At 48.2% G+C, this 24,101-nt stretch overlaps 1 protein-coding gene across 1 annotated transcript in view; it reads left to right on the top strand.

Annotated features, from left to right (window-relative positions):
• The first annotated feature begins 3,269 nt into the window (after positions 1 to 3,269).
• LOC142258810 (uncharacterized) overlaps positions 3,270 to 24,101 on the top strand; it is a 64,018-nt gene continuing 43,186 nt past the window's right edge. The window contains exons 1-7 of the mRNA XM_075331402.1: positions 3,270 to 3,415; positions 3,545 to 3,724; positions 3,807 to 3,930; positions 4,014 to 4,111; positions 4,309 to 4,399; positions 8,584 to 9,986; positions 13,327 to 13,545. Coding sequence (XP_075187517.1) covers positions 3,338 to 3,415; positions 3,545 to 3,724; positions 3,807 to 3,930; positions 4,014 to 4,111; positions 4,309 to 4,399; positions 8,584 to 9,986; positions 13,327 to 13,545 — 2,193 coding nt within the window. The 5' untranslated portion in view covers positions 3,270 to 3,337. The remainder of the gene's footprint in view (positions 3,416 to 3,544; positions 3,725 to 3,806; positions 3,931 to 4,013; positions 4,112 to 4,308; positions 4,400 to 8,583; positions 9,987 to 13,326; positions 13,546 to 24,101) is intronic.

Below are 24,101 nucleotides of genomic sequence, written 5' to 3'. Positions count from 1 at the left end.
ATAACTACTGCTGGTCCCTGGGTCCTCACCACCATAGATAGGTTCCTCACCTCTGCGCCGAGCCGGATACCTGACCCTAGCTATAACTACTGCTGGTCCCTGGGCCCTCACCACCATAGATAGGTTCCGCACCTCTGCCCCGAGCCGGATACCTGACCCTAGATATAACTACTGCTGGTCCCTGGGTCCTCACCACCATAGATAGGTTCCACACCTCTGCCCCGAGCCGGATACCTGACCCTAGATATAACTACTGCTGGTCCCTGGGTCCTCACCACCATAGATAGGTTCCTCACCTCTGCGCCGAGCCGGATACCTGACCCTAGCTATAACTACTGCTGGTCCCTGGGCCCTCACCACCATAGATAGGTTCCGCACCTCTGCCCCGAGCCGGATACCTGACCCTAGCTATAACTACTGCTGGTCCCTGGGCCCTCACCACCATAGATAGGTTCCTCACCTCTGCCCCGAGCCGGATACCTGACCCTAGCTATAACTACTGCTGGTCCCTGGGTCCTCACCACCATAGATAGGTTCCGCACCTCTGCGCCGAGCCGGATACCTGACCCTAGGTATAACTACTGCGGGGCCCTAAATAGGGAAAGGGTGGGATGAGCTCTTCATCAACCCCACTAAACACTAAAGACGACACAAGGAGGACACACGGAAAAGTGCATGAACTACTTATCTACAGGTGACACAGGTAGAAGTTCAGCAGCAATACCACAGAGGAGTACAAGCCACCTGCTTACAACCAAGGCTTGAATGAACTAAAAATATCACCAGCATCAGTCCAAGAAAGTACTTAAGCAAGCATTGTTGACCTTAGGGAGATCAACATATCCACTGCGGAGACACCATCACGTGTTTCTCAACGCAGTGATTCTAGAGCATTGCCCCCTGGGAAGTATGCAAATAAGAAAGCCGCGGAGACACCATCACGTGTTTCTCAACGCTGGCAGGAAACTAGCCAGGTCTTTCACCGGGAAGGAACAACCACGGGAAGGGCAGTCTCCAGTCAAGGAGACCACCTATACCAAACATGGTATCCATCCACAGACAGCCGTTTCGGGGTATTTGCCCCTCATCAGTGTGGAGTAGGAATCTGGCTAGTGGGGGCAATGCCTAGTAAAAGACTACTTAAGCAAGCATTGTTGACCTTAGGGAGATCAACATATCCACTGCGGAGACACCATCACGTGTTTCTCAACGCAGTGATTCTAGAGCATTGCCCCCTGGGAAGTATGCAAATAAGAAAGCCGCGGAGACACCATCACGTGTTTCTCAACGCTGGCAGGAAACTAGCCAGGTCTTTCACCGGGAAGGAACAACCACGGGAAGGGCAGTCTCCAGTCAAGGAGACCACCTATACCAAACATGGTATCCATCCACAGACAGCCGTTTCGGGGTATTTGCCCCTCATCAGTGTGGAGTAGGAATCTGGCTAGTGGGGGCAATGCCTAGTAAAAGACTACTTAAGCAAGCATTGTTGACCTTAGGGAGATCAACATATCCACTGCGGAGACACCATCACGTGTTTCTCAACGCAGTGATTCTAGAGCATTGCCCCCTGGGAAGTATGCAAATAAGAAAGCCGCGGAGACACCATCACGTGTTTCTCAATGCTGGCAGGAAACTAGCCAGGTCTTTCACCGGGAAGGAACAACCATGGGAAGGGCAGTCTCCAGTCAAGGAGACCACCTATACCAAACATGGTATCCATCCACAGACAGCCGTTTCGGGGTATTTGCCCCTCATCAGTGTGGAGTAGGAATCTGGCTAGTGGGGGCAATGCCTAGTAAAAGACTACTTAAGCAAGCATTGTTGACCTTAGGGAGATCAACATATCCACTGCGGAGACATCATCACGTGTTTCTCAACGCAGTGATTCTAGAGCATTGCCCCCTGGGAAGTATGCAAATAAGAAAGCCGCGGAGACACCATCACGTGTTTCTCAACGCTGGCAGGAAACTAGCCAGGTCTTTCACCGGGAAGGAACAACCACGGGAAGGGCAGTCTCCAGTCAAGGAGACCACCTATACCAAACATGGTGTCCATCCACAGACAGCCGTTTCGGGGTATTTGCCCCTCATCAGTGTGGAGTAGGAATCTGGCTAGTGGGGGCAATGCCTAGTAAAAGACTACTTAAGCAAGCATTGTTGACCTTAGGGAGATCAACATATCCACTGCGGAGACACCATCACGTGTTTCTCAATGCAGTGATTCTAGAGCATTGCCCCCTGGGAAGTATGCAAATAAGAAAGCCGCGGAGACACCATCACGTGTTTCTCAACGCTGGCAGGAAACTAGCCAGGTCTTTCACCGGGAAGGAACAACCACGGGAAGGGCAGTCTCTAGTCAAGGAGACCATCTATACCAAACATGGTATCCATCCACAGACAGCCGTTTCGGGGTATTTGCCCCTCATCAGTGTGGAGTAGGAATCTGGCTAGTCTCCGCGGCTTTCTTATTTGCATCAGTCCAAGAAAGTGACTGACTGGTATTTAAGCACCCAGACAATGCTGAAGATCTGGTGTAAGGCGAGCTCCTGCTGGGTCCAAAAGGGGGAGAGATAAATCCAGCAGGAAATTAATACTGACAGCAGGAACAATGGAAAGTCAGGGAGCATTCTGCACAGCCAGATGCTGTGACCTTCTATAGCCAGAAACCACATGACTGTCACTTGTGACAGCGGCTTTGCAGGTGGAGGTGTGTGGAAATTCCCCATTATTGGTCACAAGTGACCTTAACCCCTTCAGCTCTGAGACTTTCTTGGAGTTTTTCTCTTGCTGATTTCTATGAATTGTGAGGTTTTTGTTCCTTTTCCTCTGATAGATTCAGTCGCCCAAACTATGAGAGGCCAGAAGTGAGGAAACCCGTCTGCCCTCAGTCCCCAGCCCCTTTCTGCCTTCAGTCCTCGGCCCCTTTCTACCCTCGGTTCCTGGCCCCTTTCTACCCTCGGTTCCTGGCCCCTTTCTGCCCTCGGTCCTCACCCCTTTCTGCCCTCAGTCCTCGGCCCATTTCTGCCCTCAGTCCTCGGCCCGTTTCTGCCCTCAGTCCTCGGCCCATTTCTGCCCTCAGTCCTCGGCCCCTTTCTGCCCTCAGTCCTCGGCCCCTTTCTGCCCTCGGTCCTCGGCCCCTTTCTGCCCCCACAGTATAATGTTCCCCCAGAATGTTCTCATATGTTTCCCCTTATTATCTCCAGTAATTGTATTTTTACAGTGGATTCTTTATGATGTTACATCGTCCTTTTCTCCCCATTCAGGTCCCTACAATATCGGATCCTCTCAGTGGAGATCTTCTATAGAAGAGAATTCTCCTGATTGCCCCGTGAAGGATGGATATGGACAGGGACAAGATGGCGGAGAGGATATTACACCTCACCCTAGAGATCCTCTTCCGGCTTACTGGAGAGGTGAGAGATTCTGATGACGTCACATTACATCATTCTTATCTATGGGAATAACAGATGGACAGAACTGGAGAGGTGAGGACTCTGGAAATGTCTGGAGTGAGATTTATTACTGTGTCTCTCCATAACCAGGATTACACAGTAGTGAAGAAGACCTCTAGTGAGCGCTGTCAGGCCCCTGTGTCTGAGGGATGGGGAAGACCCCTGAGCTCAATCACGGGGCCTCCACCTCACCCCCCGATACATGAGGACATCAATGACCAGAAGATCCTAGAACTCACCTACAAGATGATTGAGCTGCTGACTGGAGAGGTGACACTGCTGGGAATGCTGGGACATTATACAGTAACGCTATGAAGGGATCGGGGGATGACGGTATCATTGTATGTGTCAGGTTCCTATAAGGTGTCAGGACGTCACCGTCTATTTCTCCATGGAGGAGTGGGAGTATTTAGAAGGACACAAAGATCTGTACAAGGACGTCATGATGGCGGTTCCCCAGCCCCTCACATCACCAGGTAATAGACAGGACTAAATACACACGGCCTATAATTATCTGTATGTAAGGAATTAATTCAGTCCCTGTATGTGTCTCCTCTAGTTCTATCCAGTAAGAGGACAACACCAGAGAGATGTCCCCGTCCTCTTCTCCCACAGGACTGTAAACAAGAAGACCCCGATGTTCCTCAGGATCATCAGGTAGATGGAGAGAAGGGGCCATGAAATCTCCCTATGATGTGTAGACGGCTGTGAAGGTCTTGTGCTCAGTCTTGTTTTATCCTCCAGTATTATATGTTTTATACTTGTGTAATGAGAGCGGTGGAGATGGCAGGATTAGAGCTGATCATAAATGGGACTTCTCCGTCTGTCTGTGACTTTTACAATATTTGTTTCAGGGGGAAGATTTGCCCCATATTAATACTACAGAGACATATGTGAGGGGTGATGAGCGGAGTAAAGAGGAGATTCCTACAGATAACCGCCCAGGTGAGTAGTGACCACTAAATGCAGAGAAGTCACAGATTCTTCTCAGTCACCGGCTGTGGCTGCTTTATCAGGGTTGTAGTCCGGCCATATCAAATGGTCACCATTCTGCTGCTAGACCACCACATGCTCCTCCACCCAAAACTGTCCCCATTATTTTGGGCATTGGATGCTCTTCAGTTGGAGTGAGATCTATAGCCAGATCTTACAGGTAGGATCCATCCTATCCTCTGAAATTAGAAGATTTTGACCCTTATCTGCCCAATTCTCTAATCTGTAAATCAATATGACAGTGTACGTAGAAAGTGCAGACAACTTTGAAAATCATGGGAAGAAGAATCTAATCTGTATGGTGGACCCCTAAGAGAAAGCGGAGGGTAATGATGCTGGTGACCTCCTAGATTCTTAGTTTGGTGCCGTGTTCTCCAGGTGAATAAAGATTGATTGTTCTCAGTGGGAGAAACAAAATAATAATCTTGTAGTTGATGAAGAGACCTCAGTAGTCTGGAAAGCTTGCTTTGTAACATCATTTATTATATTTTTGTTCGCCATTATTAAGTATAATAACTTCAAGATTCTTATTGTTTCTCCCACTGAGAGCAATGAATGCATCTTCCTAGAATCTCGGCTTCTTATTGATGGATCTTCCTTCTCTCCCTTCTGATGAATGTGCTGATAGGGGCGTTTATAGCCAAAGTTGGGCACAGGGTAACTGTAACATATGAGGGAGGTTAGAATTACCTCACAGTGGGTACATGGAGGCCGGGCAGCCCACCCACATCATTTCCAAAATGTAATTAGAAAGAAAAGGAAAGTAATAACACATAAAGTTCTGATATTTTTACTTTCAAGAGCCTGAAAGATATTTTCTCTGAATTCTACAAATGTCCATTATATAAGACCTTGTACTGGAGCCGTCCATTGTGGAGTCCAAGAGGCAGAAAGTAAATGTCTAATATGTCTTCAGGAAACTCATCTGACAGAAGATATTGGCCCCTACAATAGTTTGGATTGCCGAGAGCCCCCGAGCCACATACTGTAATTACTCCAGATGTGGCACCTCTAGTCACTAAATCACTGACGGTGAAGGCTGTCGGGGGGAGGGCGGTCATTTTAGTAGATGTGTTATTGTCTATAGTCACAGTTTTCTCTATAGTAGTTAGTACAAAGCCGCTCTTATTTCATGGCTTTCCACTGCAGCCAGTTTTCTTCTCCTATCCAGGCCCCATTTCTCCAATCTGACATCTGTCACTTTACATGATAACACCTCTGTAATGCTGAATCTGATCCCAGTGTTTCTGAGATTTTTTTTCTGTGGGATTTTCTACTTTATCTTAGCTGTAATGTTGGGTTGATTTGTTTTCCATTTATTAAAAACAAAAAACAAAAATAACCCTGAAATTCACCAAGAATGCAAAAGAATTAGAAGTGATCAAACATTGCATTTGATGCTCTTTAAACAAATAGTGATACCACAACATATTGTCAGTAAATAGCATTTACCATATTCTGCTTTAGTGTAAATGACTATTGTGACTCTACAGAAGCCATATCTGTTTATAATCAAGAGTCTTTCAGCTACAACAATTGTGGAAACTTCCATTTTTGCACTGATGGAGAAGCAGTTTGCAATAATTTTGCCCTGCAAAATATTATTTAATGGCTTATTATTCCAATATACGGGAGGCAAAATGAACAAAGAGGGTTGAACATCATGGTCTACTGGTTCCTGCTCTGAGGTCTACTGTTAGTGTCAGCACACATGGCGAGTAATACGGAGCGTGTGGAATGCGATAAAATATTGCATTCCACTTGAACCAATATTACTCTATGTGGCAGTTCCCATGAGTGATTGTTTTCTCAGCACTAATAGGACCAAGAAAATAGTCGCAGCATGCTGAGGGTGGAATGTGATCTCGTTTATCTCGCACCCATTCAAGTCTATGAGGTGAGAGAAACATAGCATTGGTCTCACGTTACACCAGTGTAACACGAGAGCAGTGTGATTCTCGCATTAGCCAGCAATGGAGGAGATAGGGAGATAAATCCCTCCCTCTCCTCTGCAGCTGTGGTCTGATTGGAGCACAGTCACATGACACTCCTGCGAGCATGAGCCGAGTGTCATGCGAGCACTCGCCGTAATCCCTGTGTGGCCTCAGCCTTAGATTGTAAACGTTTTTTGTTTTAGTAAATAATCACAATTTATAGAAGTTGAAATTTGTTTAGCTATGTTATACTTTTGAGTCGACCATCAGGGTTTTCGATAGGGGGTTACTCTGGCGCCGGGACTACGGATACTTTACTCTCGATGGGGTTATCACAGGTGGTCGGTCCCGGCTTCGTGCCCTGGGCGCTCACTCTGCAGCTGTAGTATGGAGTACAGGGATGATTTTGGGGATATACGTGACGCCACCTGTAGTGTCTGGTGAGCGGAATATACCAACGCTGCCCACGGCCGACCTCTGAGGCGATGGTGACGGCAGCTTAAGATCTCTCAGCTCCCCACAGGTGGAGCTATTTTACCTCAGTGCGGAGGGTCGCTGACCAGGAGGGAAGCGACCGAGTGGTGATGGCTGCCTTCTTCTCTGATGTCGCGGGGTCCTGTCAAACGGCGGAGAGATGACACACCGAATTCGCATCAGTTCAAACAAGTCCTTTTTACTGGCAGCTGGGTTTTTTTGCACAGTTCACAGCAGAAACAGTTCGGTTACCAGAAGGCCAATGGTCACAAGTTTCGGAGGAGATTTAATGACAGAGTCTCTCTCTGAGGTAACCTTTCCTTGTCTCTTTCTTGGTCCCTGCTCTGAGGGCTCTGTGACTCCCTCTTTAACCCACTCGTTAGTCTAGTCACTGGTTTTCCCAGGAGTCTGATGCTGTACGGTTTCTTTATCTATCCCGCAAAAGCGTCGTGAACTCAGCTTGGGGTTAGTAGTTAGACTCTTGATGGGTACCTGAACTCCTCTTATTTAAGATCCCAGTTTAATGGTCAATGGTTTGGGGATAAACCTGACAAACCTCCTCGGTTCCGTTATACCTGTGTCGACCTGAACGCTTCAGCCGGCTCTCGCCAGACCTAAAGCGTCCTCTTTCCGTCTGGGTTACCCCTTTTCCTGTGTCTTTCTTTTCTTTTGGGGTACCCTCGCTCAGGACGTCGGGTCTATGTTATTTCTAGCCCTTCTTTCAGTCATCAATTTACTCTCGTCTCTTCTTGTCACTCTTTACTGACTGACTGTTAACTGACTAACTGTCACTCAGTCATCCTGTCAATCACGTCGCGTCTCACGCTCAGCTAGGCTCCACCCCCCTATGGACCTACTCTATAAACAGTCCCAGGAATATGAAGGTAGGGGCTGCTGAGTCAATGTTACTCAATCTAATATAAGACTCTGCATTTCCTCTCTCTTTCACCTGTGACCAAAGGACACTGCACCTTGATGTTAAGGTGCTGTATTCCCCTGTAGCGCCTAATCACAGGGGTGCCACACTTGCTAGTGTTTGCGGGAGTGGACCCACTGGGTCACAGCACTGGCTCATCCATGAGGGGCGTAACTAAGCAACTACCTTGTCTTCTGTAGAGTCTCTCATGGTGAAGATAGGCTTGTGCTAGAAGATACCCGCCTGGTGCTACTCCAGGGAGTCCCGTTATTGCAACAGCTGGCCCCAGGGGGTTGGGGATAGGATAATGCAGGTCCAGCTGGCACAGCTGGTATAAATAGATGTAGTAGGTATGGTAGGTGCAGCTGGTATAGATAGATGCAGCAGGTCCGCCGGGCACAGTGGATACTAGGATACAGACATGTGTTCGCACACACAGCATAACACTCAGGAAATGGATCTAACAACTAGCAACATGTTGCCCAGGCACCTCCCATCTCAGGGGGAAGGATGCCTTAACTACCTAGTGCCTCTCAGCCATAGGTTGAGAGGCACTTCCTGGTTAGGGCACACTGACCTTTTAAGAATAGGTGTGAGTGCCCTAAGCACACTTCCAGGCCCTGGGAGATGGCAACAGGGACCGTATACACTGAAGACACCGTTGGGTGTCCAGAAAGGTAAGTGTTCTGGAGTTCCCGCTGGGGAAAGGGTGCAGGACTGTGCGGGGGCGCCAGTAAAGGCGTTACAAGCTAATTATAAATTATATCCTTAAATTTAAAAATATTATTAAAAATAATTTTTATTCTTGGCAGATGACTGTACCAGGAGATTAGAGGCACAACTGACATCTTCAATTTTAAAATCAGATAACCTTGAGATCACGCAAGATATAACTGAAGTGAAAGCCACTATTGCAGATATACCATCATCCCTTCACAGCAAAAATGTATCATCTGAGTCTATTAAACAAGTCATATCCTCTGATTCATCACAGACTATTAAGGAAAATAATTGTCACAAAAAATGCATTAAAAATGGAAGTTCAGAATGCGGAACACGTAAGTCAAGTCTTGTTATACATCAGAGAATTCACACAGGGGAGAAACCATTTTCATCTTCAGAATGTGGGAAATGTTTTAACGAAAAATCAAAGCTTGTTACACATCAGAGAATTCACACAGGGGAAAAGCCTTTTTCATGTTCAGAATGTGGGAAATGTTTTGCAGATCAGTCCCATTTTGTTACACATCAGAGAATTCACACAGGGCAGAAGCGATATTCATGTTCAGAATGTGGGAAATGTTTTAACCAAAAATCACATCTTGTTAGACATCAGAGAACTCACACAGGGCAGAAGCCATATTCATGTTCAGAATGTGGGAAATGTTATAACGAAAAATCAATTCTTGTTACACATCAGAGAACTCACACAGGGCAGAAGCCATATTCATGTTCAGAATGTGGGAAATGTTTTAACCAAAAATCACATCTTGTTAGACATCAGAGAACTCACACAGGGCAGAAGCCATATTCATGTTCAGAATGTGGGAAATGTTTTAACGAAAAATCAATTCTTGTTACACATCAGAGAACTCACACAGGGGAAAAGCCTTTTTTATGTTCAAAATGTGGGAAATGTTTTGCAGATCGGTCCCATTTTGTTACACACAAGAGAACTCACACAGGGCAGAAGCCATATTCATGTTCAGAATGTGGGAAATGTTTTAACGAAAAATCACATCTTGTTACACATCAGAGAACTCACACAGGGGAAAAGCCATATTCATGTTCAGAATGTGGGAAATGTTTTAAGCAAGAAGGAAGTCTTGTTATACATCATAGAACTCACACAGGGCAGAAGCCATATTCATGTTCAGAATGTTGGAAATGTTTTAACCAAAAACAACATCTTGTTAGACATCAGAAAACTCACACAGGGGAGAAGCCTTTTTCATGTACGGAATGTGGGAAATGTTTTGCAGACCAGTCCCATTTTGTTACACATCAGAGAATTCACACAGGGCAGAAGCCATATTCATGTTCAGAATGTGGGAAATGTTTTAACGAAAAATCAAATCTTGTTACACATCAGAGAACTCACACAGGGGAAAAGCCTTTTTCATGTTCAGAATGTGGGAAATGTTTTGCAGCTCAATCAAATCTTACTATACACCAAAGAATTCACACAGGGGAGAAATCCTTGACATGTTTAGAATAAGGGAAATATTTTACACACAAATAGCATCTTTTGAAACTCACAAAGAAAGAAGGCATTATCATATCTAGAAGGTGAGAAATGTTTCACTTAAATTATAAATTGTTGACCACTAAGAAAAATTTACACGGGGAGAAAATATAGATTTAACAAACTGAACAAATAAACACAAAAGAGACAGTCAATGTAAAGGCAAGTAAGGAAAGAAGAAAGGGAAAGCACGTTAGAAGTTACATTAGAATTATAATATATACAGTTACTAATAGACGTCTGTTTTCTAAAAATCTAATAAAAAGCAATATTCCATGTGCATCGAACATTTCACATTGTTATACATTTATACATTCATTAGTTACTTTCAGCACACAATCTCCATATCTGAACAATGTCTGTAACTTCTCTATACTACAGTAATAAACATGTTCATATTACAAATTACTATTTCCATCTACGAGCCATTCCTTCTTTGTGGGAACATCTGATGTGATCGAGTTATATAAAATGCCTTTCCATTAAGTTTAGTAGTTTTTTCATCATCATTGGGAACTGACTCCTTTCTCTATTCCCCAATACACAGATTATAGGTTCTAAGGGGAGTTTGACTGTAAATACTTACTAAATTGTCCCAATAACCTGACACCCAAAACATTTTTTCAATAAAGTCTGATTATCTAAACTAATGTTTTTGATTTTTTTTCTCCATTTGCTTTAATAATAATAATAATAATAATAATAATAATAATTAATACATAAAATGCCCTCTTCCATCTTTCCCCAATCTGGAATGCTGGGGTAAGATTATCTATACATAGATGTCATGTACAGAAATATTAGGGCTACAGCCACATCACATATGTTATACAGAAGAATAGCGCTGTCTCCATAGCTCTTTATACAATGACTTATAGATCAGACAAGCTTCTCATATTTCGGCAGTTTCTATGTTACTCAGATGCTTTTTCTATGAATAAGATCAGTGAGTCTCATTATACCGAGTAGAGAAGTTCCATGGACAAGGACCCCGCCTTGTACTGACACGCTGGAAGCCCGAAGTCTCCAGCCCCGGGGCCCAGAGTCTCTCATTTTTGGCTCTAGCATTTCCTTTAGAATAAATCCCCTTCTCATACCGTCCTGTAGTGATGACTTTGTTAATCACGTTTTGTCGGAGGGTCTGAATCCATCTAAATGTTATCAATTTATGTGTAAGAAACAATAATCGTCCTACCGCAGTTTTCCAACGTGTGTCCAGTGTCCGTTCTTCTATATTCCCTTATATAAAACCTTGGTGTCTCCGACCAAACCTGCTGATTAGGATTTTACAATTGTAATAACTTTACTCCAATAAAGTATTTATACTCCGCAGCCTGTGTATAAGATCAGCAGCTTCCGCTTTGTCCTCTGTACGTATGCCGACCTTGTGGAGGAACATAAGGTCATATATCCCCTATGGGTGATTTATACAGTGGCATGCCAAAGTTCCTCAGTCTGATCTGACAGTTAGATCTGACAGTCTACAATGTCCACTAGGGATATAGATCTGACCCCTTCAAGGATCCTTGTACATTGATCATCAGTAATGGCCCAATGTCCCTTTCCCATTTACATATAATAACAAGAAGATAAAAAGTGAGGCCTTTATCTCCAAAGTGTTTTATTTTAGATTATAATTAACCTCTTCACGAACGCGAACAGTAAAATCACATTCTATTTTTACAGGATTTAACAACCAGGGGCGTAACTTTACTGCCTAGAATTCATCTGATTGCCGTATCCATAGCAACTGCTTTCAAATGATGCCCCCTGCTGTTTCTTACAGCTGGGGACATTTCCTTAACCCCCGGAGTGGGGTGGCATCGCCACCCCGTCATCCACAATTGTTGTGATTGGCAGTTCAAATCTGAACCTCCAATCACAGAAATCGCACTGTTTCACATAAACTAAATGCCTAAAATAGTGCACTCCAGCTATGATTGGTGATTCAGGAGCTACGACCAGTGGCTGGAGGCCAGCAAACACGACGCCCTCCTCCTCCCCACAGCACTGATTGGAGCGATATTGCTATGACGCGCAATTGCTCCAATCAGCGTGCAGTGGGGCCGGCTGACCTGGTGGTGACGTCTCTCCCAAGGATTGTTTTTGCCTGGAGAGCCCTCCCCAGCCAGTCTGCGTCATGCCCCTGCTGGGACTTGTAGTTACACGCCTGATCTCCGCTGAGCTGCCCGTTCTCTGCTGCGCTGCCCATAAGTACTGCCCCTTCTCCTATCTCTCCAGCCCTCCGACCTCCCCGTCCCCTTCTTTCCCATGGCTTCTACTGTCCCCTGCCCCTCCTCCCCCCCTCGGCTTCTCCTGTCCCCCTCTTATATCTTCTTGCCTGCTGCCGCTGTCTTCTTGCTCCTTCCGAGTCATCCGAGGTCTTCATCTGTCTGAACTCACCTTGCAGTGGGAGCCTCCATCGCTGGGTACTTCCTGGGTCCTAGCTTCAGTCGCCCATCTAGCTGCCTGCGGCAGAGTTCCTCTGGTCACTGATCTTCATGGTTCTGTGAATATACATTTTTTTGTCTGTCATACCACGTCACTTTTTGGACCCCATCCGTCCGTGCGTCCTGCAGCCGCCGATCGCCGATCCGTGATGCACATCACAGATCAGCATCCATGCTCCATTTGGGCAGGACTTTTTTTTTGCTTTTTATTGACGTCCGTTTAGTATGTTTCTTTTTTTATGTTACCAAATTTGAATCTCCTTTCTATTTTCTCTTTTTCTTTCTAGTTTTTTTTTTTCTACTCAAAGAAAATAGATTCACAGAAACAAACACACACAAAGTTTAGTTCTTTTTATTTTTTTTATTTGTTTTATTTTTTCACATGCCCCACACACCCTACACAATGTCCCTCAGGTTACATGTGGAGGGTTTCCATTGTTTAGGCACATCAGAGGCTCTTACACCGCAACATGGCTTCCGCTAACTATTCCAGACAATTTTGCGTTTGAAAATTCAACTTGCGGTTTTGGCCTTCTGAGCTCTGCCGTGCACCTAAACAGTGGTTCCCTCCCACATATGGGGTATCAGAATACTCAGGAGAGATTGCCCAACACATTTTGAGATCTATTTTATCTTGTTGCCCTTATGAAAATCAAAAAATAGAGACTAAGAGAACGTTTTTGTGGTAAAATTTTTTTTTTTTCATTTTCATGTTTTCATGGGGTAACATTATAAAATTCACTGAAGCACCTGGGGGTTCAAAGTCCCCAGCACACATCTTCATGGGTTCCTTGGGGGGGGTGGTCTAGTTTCCAAATTGGGATCACTTGTGGGAGGTTTCCACTGTTTATTCCCCTTAGGGGGTCTCCAAACGTGATATGGCCTCCGCTAATGAGCTTAAGGTGAGGTCTGAGCATGGGGGAGGAAAACTGGACAAGGCTAATGAGATGAATGAGTATTTCAATAGATTTAGCAATACATGTGTAACGCCAACTGACAGAGGATGTGAATCTGGTGCAAATTCTGAAACATTGATATTGGAGGATGAGCAGACTAATTTCAGAGTCTCCAAAAATGAAGTGAGGAGGCAGTTTAAGACACTTAACATTGGTAAAGCTGCATGGCCAGATGGACTCAGTCCACGCGTCCTTAAAGTGTGTGCAGACCAGCTGTGTACGGTCTTTACAAACCTATTTAATGGGAGTCTGCAAACACAGAGGGTACCAGTGTTATGGAAAACGTCCTGCAACCCTAAATGACTACCGTCCTGTAGCCTTAACATCTCATGCTATGAAGGCCTTGGAAAGATTAGTGCTTGCTCACTTGAGTCCGAGGGTGAGGGCTTTTATTGATCCCCTACAGTTTGCTTACCGGCATAGATTGGAGGTGGACGATGCTATTCTTTCTCTGTTACATACTGTACATTCATTTTTGGAGAATGACGGAACCACTGTGCGAGCGATGTTCTTCGATTTCTCAAGTGCATTTAACACCCTGCAGCCACTTTTACTACACAAAAAGATGACTGATATGAAGGTGGAGGAGGGGATGAGAAATTGGATAACTGACTACCTATCAGATCGGCCACAGTTTGTACAGATGGGAGCAGTTGTGTCTAGCAGATTATTGAGCAGTGTAGGTGCCCCTCAGGGAATGGTGCTAGCGCCCTTTCTATTCACACTGTATACATCAGACTTTCAGTATAAATCTGATTTTTGCCACCTTCAAAAATTCTCGGATGACTCCATGGTTGTGGGATGTATTAGGGCGGACCAGGGGGATGAGGAATATAGAAGGGTGGTGTCGAATTTTGTGGATTGGTGCCATGGTAACTATCTACAACTAAATGTTAAGAAAACTAAGGAGTTGGAGGCTAACTATAGCAGGAGAAAGATGGAATGTTTACCGATCACTATTGCTGGTCAGGAGGTGGAGCAGTTGAAGAGTTACAAATATTTGGGGGTCCACCTGGATAGCAAACTGGACTGGAGATGCCACTCAGAGATGGTCTACAAGAAGGGGATGAGCAGACTGTATTTCCTAAGGAAACTGAGGTCTTTTAATGTTTGCAGCAAAATGTTAGAAATGCTCTACCAGTCTGTAGTGGCAAGTGCCATTGTGGCGCCCTGGACAAGCCAGGGGCCACAGAGAACAACACCAACACACCCCACACTCCCGGTCAGGGACACCGAAGTCAGACAAAACCCTTGTTGCCTTCCTCCAGGGGCTGATGATCACACCAGGGGGTGGGCCAGGAGGTTGGCCCCGCCCACCGAGGAGTTCACAGTCCTGGAGGCGGGAAAAGGAAGGAGTGCAGTTCAGTTAGGGAGTGAAAGTGGAAAGGAGTAAAGTGGCAGCTGAGCAAACTGAAGTTGGTCCGGGTGTGTGGGCCGGACAGATCAGCAAGGTTGGCAGACGGTGGTGACCATCTGCAGGAGTGGCCTATCGGAGTCTACCATAAGGACCATGGACGGGCGGTGGCCCGGTGGTACCGGACCGGTACACAAAGAGAAGTCAGCACCATCTGGCAGGGGCTTACGGACCCCGGCAAGGCTAGGAGTCGCCGTGAATTTGCCAAATCCGTTAGCAAAGGGAACCTCCTGGGTTTCCCAGCAGCCAAGTCCCGACAGGAGGCAACAGTCCAACCGAGAGAGGGAAACACAGTCACCGCCAAGGCTAAAGTTCCCAGGGCCAGAGCCTGCGAGCAAAAGGGGCTCCTCCAGCCCATATCCAAGCTGGGGAGCGGGTTACCGGTGGGAACCCATTGGAACCGTTTACAGTACATAGGTGCAGGGAAAGGCAGTCATCACCAACCTGCCGGGAGCAACAACACCGCAGCCGTCTGTGGGACCAGTCCACCCAGCCGTTTGTTTTACCGAGAACTGTGTCCTCATCATTGGCTGAGTGAGTACCACCGTGCCGTGCGGCACCGCGATGCCCCCCCCCGCGACCCTGCACCTCGCCAGGCCCCGTAACCCGCCTACCATCCATCCCTACCCCATCACCGGGCCCCGGGACAACCAGCCCCCCTACCCACGGAGGGGAGAACTAACATCCAGGCTGCTCCCTGTCATCGCTCCCGGGATCCCCGTCCAGAGCAGAGGTGGTGTCACCAATCTCACCACAATCGTGGGTGGCGTCACGGACAATACCAAATCCCCACAATCAACTTCCCCCTTTCACTCACGGGCGAGGAACGCCGCTCGAGTCCCCGGGATCCGGCCCACCGCTCGAGCCACCACCGAGCAGCAGCAGCAGCCGGACCCGAGCAGTGGGAGAGCGCAGCGTCCCCTCCTCCGCCCGCGACAACTTGGCGTCACGAACAGGATCCTACCATTCTACCAACTGGTGGAAGTGCGCCTTGTGTGACCGCCGGAGGTGTCCGGCCGAAAAATTTGCGAAGCCGCCAACTTGGGCGCGAAAAATTCCCGCTCGAGCGTCTCCTCGAGTAGTGGAGGCGCGAAGGCCAAAACCCCGCCCCTGTAGAGGAGGAGCCGGAAAGATACTAAGGGGGACTGATGGCGTCTGGCCGCATGTAGCCGCGTCTATAAAAGCAGGGACGCCAGGACCCTGCGGGCATCTTATTGCTGGTTCCTGGGAGAGGCCGCCAGAAGCCATGTACATGCCGTCCCGCAGCACCGTAGCCCCCGCGCCCGGAACCGCAGCATGGGTGGAGATCCGGACCGCGCAGCTCCAACAACGGCTGCAGGTCAAGATGCAGCTCCTCTTGGAGGAGTGGGAGGCCGACATGGCGGAAGTGGTGGCGGCCATACGGAGACGCGAGGTGGAGGGAGTCTTGGAAGGGAGGGTAAGTGACCCACACCCCTGTACCCCTAGTGGGTCGGTCATCGCAGCCGACGGACCCGGTCCATACCCGCTCGCCCTGCTACCTCCCCCGCTACCCGTGTTGGCTGCTGCTGCCCCGCCACTAGGCCCGCTACCACCACCACCGGTAGCGATACCCTGCCAATCCGCCCCGGCGGACCGACCTGCAGCAGAAGCCTGTGATCGCCCTGATCCGCTTCCATGGAAGAAGCCGAAGGCAGAGCCCGTCAGCAAAGATGCACCAGAGGCACGGCGGGGATGCCGCTGCCAGGAGGCAGAGCAGGCCATGTCACAGCGGGGTCCCTCATTACCGAAGGTACCGGTCATAGCCGGCACGGAGGGACTCTGGCTGGGCCCATTCCCCACACTGCCTGAACTGGAGCAAGCAGAAAGTGCTCCGCACCGGGAGCGGCAGCAAAGGCAGCTGCGCCGCGGGATTGCCGATTAAGAAAGAGAAGTTAGAGCATGGTAGCAGTTCCCGGTTACCTTGCTGTTGGTCCCCATTGGGACTCTGCTGACGTTCCAGACGGCCCTCAAGGCTAAGGAGTCCGGTTGGAGGAGCAGTCGTACCCGCATCATCGGCAGCTGAAAATGGAGTCCTGTGGGACAGTGTCACCCCTGTGTGATGGTGGCGTTGGGGGCTCGTGCTGTTCGATGGTGGACTGTGGGAAAGCTGCAGGAGGAAGCTGTACTGGAGCCAGGTGTTGTGGATGGCCCCTAGGATCCAGCTAACAGTCCCCGTTGGGACCCTACGGCAAGTCTCTGTTGGGACCCTACAGTTTTGTTTGTGGTAGCCTGTTGGCTACGAAGAACTGTGGTCCCCGTTGGGACCCCTGTTAAACAACTGCCAAGCCTAAAGTTCCCAGGGCCAGAGCCTGCGGGCAAAAGGGTCTCCTCCAGCCCATATCCAAGCTGGGGAGCGGGTTACCGGTGGGAACCCATTGGAACCACTTACAGTACATAGGTGCAGGGAAAGGCAGTCATCACCAACCTGCCGGGAGCAACAACACTGCAGCCGTCTGTGGGACCTGTCCATCCAGCCGTTTGTTTTACCGAGAACTGTGTCCTCATCATTGGCTGAGTGAGTACCACCGTGCCGTGCGGCACCACGCTGCCCCCCCCCGCGACCCTGCACCTCGCCAGGCCCCGTAACCCACCTGCCATCCATCCCTACCCCATCACCGGGCCCCGGGACAACCAACTACCCTACCCACGGAGGGGAGAACTAACATCCAGGCTGCTCCCTGTCATCGCTCCCGGGATCCCTGTCCAGAGCAGCGGTGGTGTCACCAATCTCACCACAACCGTGGGTGGCGTCACGGACAATACCAAATCCCCACAATCAACTTCCCCCTTTCACTCACGGGCGAGGAACGCCGCTCGAGTCCCCGGGATCCGGCCCACCGCTTGAGCCACCACCGAGCAGCAGCAGCCGGACCCGAGCAGTGGGACAGCGCAGCGTCCCCTCCTCCGCCCGCGACACCATTTTTTTTGCACTCATATGCTGGGGTAGTAGTGTTTCAGTCTCTCATGCTAAGAAGCTGAATAAGCTTATCAAGAAGGCAAGCTCTGCTGTCGGCGATTATGAATAATAATGCACATCCATTATATGAGCTCTTCATGAGACAGAAGAGCACCTTCAGTAACCGGCTGATCCTTCTGAGGTGTAAGAAGGAAAAATATAGGAAATCATTTGTGCCAACTGCTATGGGAATGTACAACAATAACATTAGTGTTAAATCATCAAGGTGAATGTCTACTTTATTTCTTCTACTTTCAGTTTACCCGCTGTGTTTGTCCTAATCTAATGTATAATGTTCATCTGTCAACTCTACTGTCTTGTCAATTAAGTAATTCATGTTATGATTTAAGTTGTGCTGCTGTGATACCAGAATTTCCCACCGGATCAATAAAGTGTATCATATCGTATCATAATGATTCCAACTAATTTTGCTTTCAAAAATTAAAATGGCACTCCTTCCCTTCTGAGCCCCGCCGTGAGCCCAAACAATTGATTTCCACCACATATGAGGTACCGTCTTACTCAGGAGAAATTGCACAATCAATTTTATAGTGCATTTTTTCCTGATACCCTTGTGAAAAAAAAGCTACCTGTTTGAAGCAACAATTTTGTGGTAAAAAAAAAAAAATATCTTCACGGCTCAACGTTATCAACTTCCGTGAAGCCCCCGTGGGTTCAAGGGGCTCACCAAACAGCTAGATAAATTTCTTAAGGGGTTTAGTTTCCAAAATGGGGTCACTTGTGGGGGGAGCTCCATTGTTTAGGTACCTCAGAGGGTCTTCCAAGCCCAACATGGCGTCCACTAATGATGCCAACTAATTTTGCTTTCAAAAATTCCAATGGCGTTCCTTCCCTACCAGCCCTGCTGTGCGCCCAAACAATTGATTTCAACCACATATTAGGTATCGGTGTACTCAGGACAAATTGCACAAGAAATTCTATGGTACATTTTTTCCTGATACCCTTGTGAAAATGCAAAAATGTATGGCTAAAGTAACATTTTTGTGTAAAAAAAAAAACCCCAAAGTTTTCATTTTTTTCCTTCCACATTGCTTCGGTTTCTGTGAAGCACCTAAAGGGTTAATAAAGTTCTTAGATGCAGTTTTGAACAGGTTAAGGGGTGCAGTTTTTAGAATGGGGTTTACTTTTGGGTATTTTCTGTCGCATAGGCCTCTCAAAGTCACTTCAAATGTAATGTGGTCCCTAAAAAATGGTTTTGTAAATTTTGCTGGAAAAATTAGAAATTGCTGATGAACTTTGAACCCTTCTAACTTCCTAACAAAATAAAATTTAGTTTCGAAAATTGTGCTGATGTAAAATAGACATGTGGGAAATGTTATTTAGTAACTATTTTGTGTGACATATCTCTTTGATTTATAGGTATAAAATTTCACAGTTTAAAAATTGCAAAATTTTCAAAATTTTTGCCAAATTTTGGAAATTTTCACAAACGCAAAAAATATCAGCCTAAATTTACCACACTCATGAAGTACAATATGTCATGACAAAACATTCTCAGAATCATCAGGATCCGTTGAAGCTTTCCAGAGTTATAACCTGCCAAAGTGACACTGCTCAAAATTGCAAAAAAATGGTCCGGTCATTAGGGTGTTTTAGTGGCTGGCGGTGAATGAGTTAAAAATAATTTCTATCACACAATGATTTTTTTTCTTTAAACTTTTGTAACAACCATTCAAGGTTGAAGTTCTCCAAAGGAAAAGGAGGCAGAAGAAATATCTCAGAAGGTATAAATGAAGGGAATTTTGTTACTTACCGTAAATTCCTTTTCTTCTAGCTCTTATTGGGAGACCCAGACGATTGGGGTATAGCTACTGCCCTCCGGAGGCCACACAAAGCACTACACTAAAAAGTGCAAGGCCCCTCCCCTTCTGGCTATACCCCCCCGTGGTATCACGGGTTCTCCAGTTTTAGTGCCAAAGCAAGAAGGAGGAAGCCAATAACTGGTTTAAACAAATTAACTCCGAATAACGTCGGAGAACTGAAAAACCGTTCAACATGAACAACATGTGTACCCGCAAACAACAAAAAAATCCCGAAGGACAACAGGGCGGGTGCTGGGTCTCCCAATAAGAGCTAGAAGAAAAGGAATTTACGGTAAGTAACAAAATTCCCTTCTTCTTCAGCGCTCTATTGGGAGACCCAGACGATTGGGACGTCCAAAAGCTGTCCCTGGGTGGGTAAAGAGATACCTCATGTTAGAGCTGCAAAACAGCCCTCCCCTACGGGGGTGTCACTGCCGCCTGCAGGACTCTTCTACCTAAGCTGGCATCCGCCGAAGCATAGGTATGCACCTGATAATGCTTGGTGAAAGTGTGCAGACTCGACCAGGTAGCTGCCTGGCACACTTGTTGAGCCGAAGCCTGGTGTCGTAATGCCCAGGACGCACCCACGGCTCTGGTTGAGTGGGCTTTTAGCCCTGAAGGAACCGGAAGCCCCGCAGAACGGTAAGCCTCTAGAATTGGTTCTTTGATCCATCGAGCCAGGGTGGCTTTAGAAGCCTGTAACCCCTTGCGCGGACCAGCGACAAGGACAAAAAGTGCATCGGAACGGCGCATGGGCGCCGTGCGGGAAATGTAGATTCTGAGTGCTCTCACCAGATCTAGCAAACGTAAGTCCTTTTCATACCGGTGAACCGGATGAGGACAAAAGGAAGGCAAGGATATATCCTGATTAAGATGAAACGAGGATACGACCTTAGGGAGAAACTCCGGAATGGGGCGCAGCACTACCTTGTCCTGGTGGAACACCAGGAAGGGAGCCTTGGATGACAGAGCTGCCAGCTCCGACACTCGCCGAAGCGATGTGATCGCAACAAGAAACGCCACTTTCTGTGACAGGCGAGAAAAAGAAACTTCCTTCAGAGGCTCGAAAGGCGGCTTCTGGAGAGCAACTAGTACCCTGTTCAGATCCCATGGATCTAACGGCCGCCTGAACGGGGGCACAATATGACAGACCCCCTGCAGGAACGTGCGCACCTTAGGAAGACGTGCTAGACGCTTCTGAAAAAACACGGATAGTGCCGAGACTTGCCCTTTAAGGGAGCTGAGCGACAAGCCCTTTTCCAACCCCGATTGCAGGAAGGAAAGAAAGGTAGGCAATGCAAATGGCCAAGGGGATACTCTCTGTGCAGAGCACCAGGATAAGAAAATCTTCCACGTTCTGTGGTAGATCTTAGCAGACGTTGACTTCCTAGCTTGTCTCATTGTGGCTACGACTCCTTGAGATAATCCTGCAGACGCTAGGATCCAGGACTCAATGGCCACACAGTCAGGTTCAGGGCCGCAGAATTCTGATGGAAAAACGGCCCTTGGGACAGCAAGTCTGGTCGGTCTGGCAGTGACCACGGTCGACCGACCGTGAGATGCCACAGATCCGGATACCACGATCTCCTCGGCCAGTCTGGGGCGACGAGTATGACGCGGCTGCAATCGGATCTGATCTTGCGTAACACTCTGGGCAAGAGTGCCAGAGGTGGGAAGACGTATGGGAGCCGAAACTGCGACCAATCTTGAACTAATGCGTCTGCCGCCAGAGCTCTTTGATCGCGCGACCTCGCCATGAATGCCGGGACCTTGTTGTTGTGCCGGGACGCCATTAGGTCGACGTCCGGCACTCCCCATCGGCGACAGATTTCCTGAAACACGTCCGGGTGAAGGGACCACTCCCCTGCGTCCATGCCCTGGCGACTGAGGAAGTCTGCTTCCCAATTTTCTACGCCTGGGATGTGAACCGCGGATATGGTGGAGGCTGTGTCCTCCACCCACATTAGAATGCGCCGGACTTCTTGGAATGCTTGCCGGCTGCGCGTCCCTCCTTGGTGATTGATGTATGCCACCGCTGTGGAGTTGTCCGACTGGATTCGGATCTGCTTTCCTTCCAGCCACTGTTGGAAGGCCAGTAGGGCAAGATACACTGCCCTGATTTCCAGAACATTGATCCTGCGGAGTCCACGTCCCCTGGGCCCTGTGGTGGAGAAACACTGCTCCCCACCCTGACAGACTCGCATCTGTCGTGACCACTGCCCAGGATGGGGGCAGGAAGGATCTTCCCTGAGACAATGAGGTGGGAAGGAGCCACCATTGTAGAGAGTCCTTGGCCGTCTGGGAGAGAGAGACTTTCCTGTCCAGGGACGTTGACTTCCCGTCCCATTGGCGGAGAATGTCCCATTGAAGTGGGCGCAGATGAAACTGCGCAAAGGGAACTGCTTCCATGGCTGCCACCATCTTCCCGAGGAAGTGCATGAGGCGCCGTAAGGGGTGCGACTGGCCTTGAAGGAGGGATTGCACCCCTGTCTGTAGGGACCGCTGCTTGTTCAGCGGAAGCTTCACTCTCGCTGCTCGAGTATGAAACTCCATGCCAAGATACGTTAGCGACTGTGACGGTGACAGATTCGACTTTGGAAAGTTGATGATCCATCCGAACGTCTGTAGAGTCTCCAGCGTAGCATGTAGACTGAGTTGGCATGCCTCTTGAGAGGGTGCCTTGACAAGTAGATCGTCTAAGTAAGGGATCACCGAGTGTCCCTGAGAGTGCAAGACTGCTACCACCGCCGCCATGACCTTGGTGAAGACCCGGGGGGCTGTCGCCAGACCGAATGGCAGAGCTACGAACTGAAGATGGTCGTTTCCTATCACAAAACGTAGAAAACGTTGATGTTCTGTAGCAATTGGCACGTGGAGATAAGCATCTTTGATGTCTATTGAGGCAAGGAAGTCTCCTTGAGACATTGAGGCAACGACAGAGCGGAGGGTTTCCATCCGGAACCGTCTGGCGTGCACATGTTTGTTGAGCAGCTTTAGATCCAGAACAGGACGGAACGAGCCGTCCTTTTTTGGAACCACAAAGAGATTGGAGTAAAACCCTCGCCCTTGTTCCTGAGGCGGTACAGGAACCACTACTCCTTCCGCTCTTAGGGAGTCCACCGCCTGCAGCAGGGCATCTGCTCGGTCTGGATGAGGGGAGGTTCTGAAGAACCGAGCTGGAGGACGAGAACTGAACTCGATTCTGTACCCGCGAGACAAAATGTTTGTCACCCACCGGTCTTTGACCTGTGACGTCCAAATGTCGGAAAAGCGGGAGAGCCTGCCCCCAACCGGAGATGCGGAGGGGGGGGGCTGGAAGTCATGAGGTAGCCGCTTTGGAAGCGGTTCCTCCATTTGCTTTCTTGGGGCGTGCGTGAGCCCGCCAGGAATCTGAGACTCTTTGCGTCCTCTGAGTCCCTTTGGACGAGGAGAATTGTGTCTTGCCCGAGCCTCGAAAGGACTGAAACCTCTGCTGCCATTTTTTCTGCTGAGGTTTGCTTGATCTGGGCTGAGGTAAGGAAGAGTCTTTACCCTTGGACTGTTTAATGATGTCAGCCAATGGCTCGCCAAACAGTCTATCTCTAGATAAAGGCAAGCTGGTTAAACATTTTTTGGAACCAGCATCTGCTTTCCAGTCCTTTAACCACAAGGCTCTGCGCAAAACTACCGAATTGGCGGACGCCATTGAGGTGCGGCTGGTAGATTCGAGGACCGCATTGATAGCGTAAGACGCAAACGCAGACATCTGCGAGGTAAGGGACGTCACTTGCGGCGCCGCTGGATGTATGATAGCATCCACTTTTGCTAAACCAGCTGAAATAGCTTGGAGTGCCCATACGGCTGCGAATGCTGGAGCAAACGACGCGCCGATAGCTTCATAGACAGATTTTAACCAAAGGTCCATCTGTCTGTCATTGGCATCCTTAAGTGAAGCGCCATCCTCCACTGCAACTATGGATCTAGCTGCAAGTTTGGAAATCGGGGGGTCTACTTTTGGACACTGGGTCCAGCGCTTGACCACATCAGGGGGGAAAGGAAAACGTGTATCCTTAGAACGTTTAGAGAAACGCCTTTCAGGATGAGCGTCGTGTTTCTGGATTGATTCTCTGAAGTCAGAGTGATCCAAGAAGGCACTCAATTTACGCTTGGGATAGAGGAAACGAAACTTCTCCTGCTCTGCAGCTGCCTCCTCTGCAGAAGGAGCTGGGGGAGAAATATCCAACAGCCTATTGATGGCTGAGATAAGATCGTTTACCATGGCGTCCCCATCCGGGGTATCCAGATTGAGAGGGGTTCCAGGATAAGACTCCTGATCACTCTCTTCAGACGCATCACAGGGCGACTGATTGCGCTGAGACCCTGAGCAGTGTGATGACGTTGAGGGTCTTTCCCAGCGAGCTCGCTTAGGGTGGCTGGGGCTATCATCTGAGTCATAATACTCAGCCTGGGAAGCCGGGGACCCCCT

The sequence above is a fragment of the Anomaloglossus baeobatrachus genome (assembly GCF_048569485.1).
Source record: "Anomaloglossus baeobatrachus isolate aAnoBae1 chromosome 5 unlocalized genomic scaffold, aAnoBae1.hap1 SUPER_5_unloc_12, whole genome shotgun sequence".
Classification (NCBI taxonomy): domain Eukaryota; kingdom Metazoa; phylum Chordata; class Amphibia; order Anura; family Aromobatidae; genus Anomaloglossus; species Anomaloglossus baeobatrachus.
The sequence above is the reverse complement of the archived record's forward strand: the minus strand, read 5'-3'. Positions and strand labels throughout refer to the sequence as shown.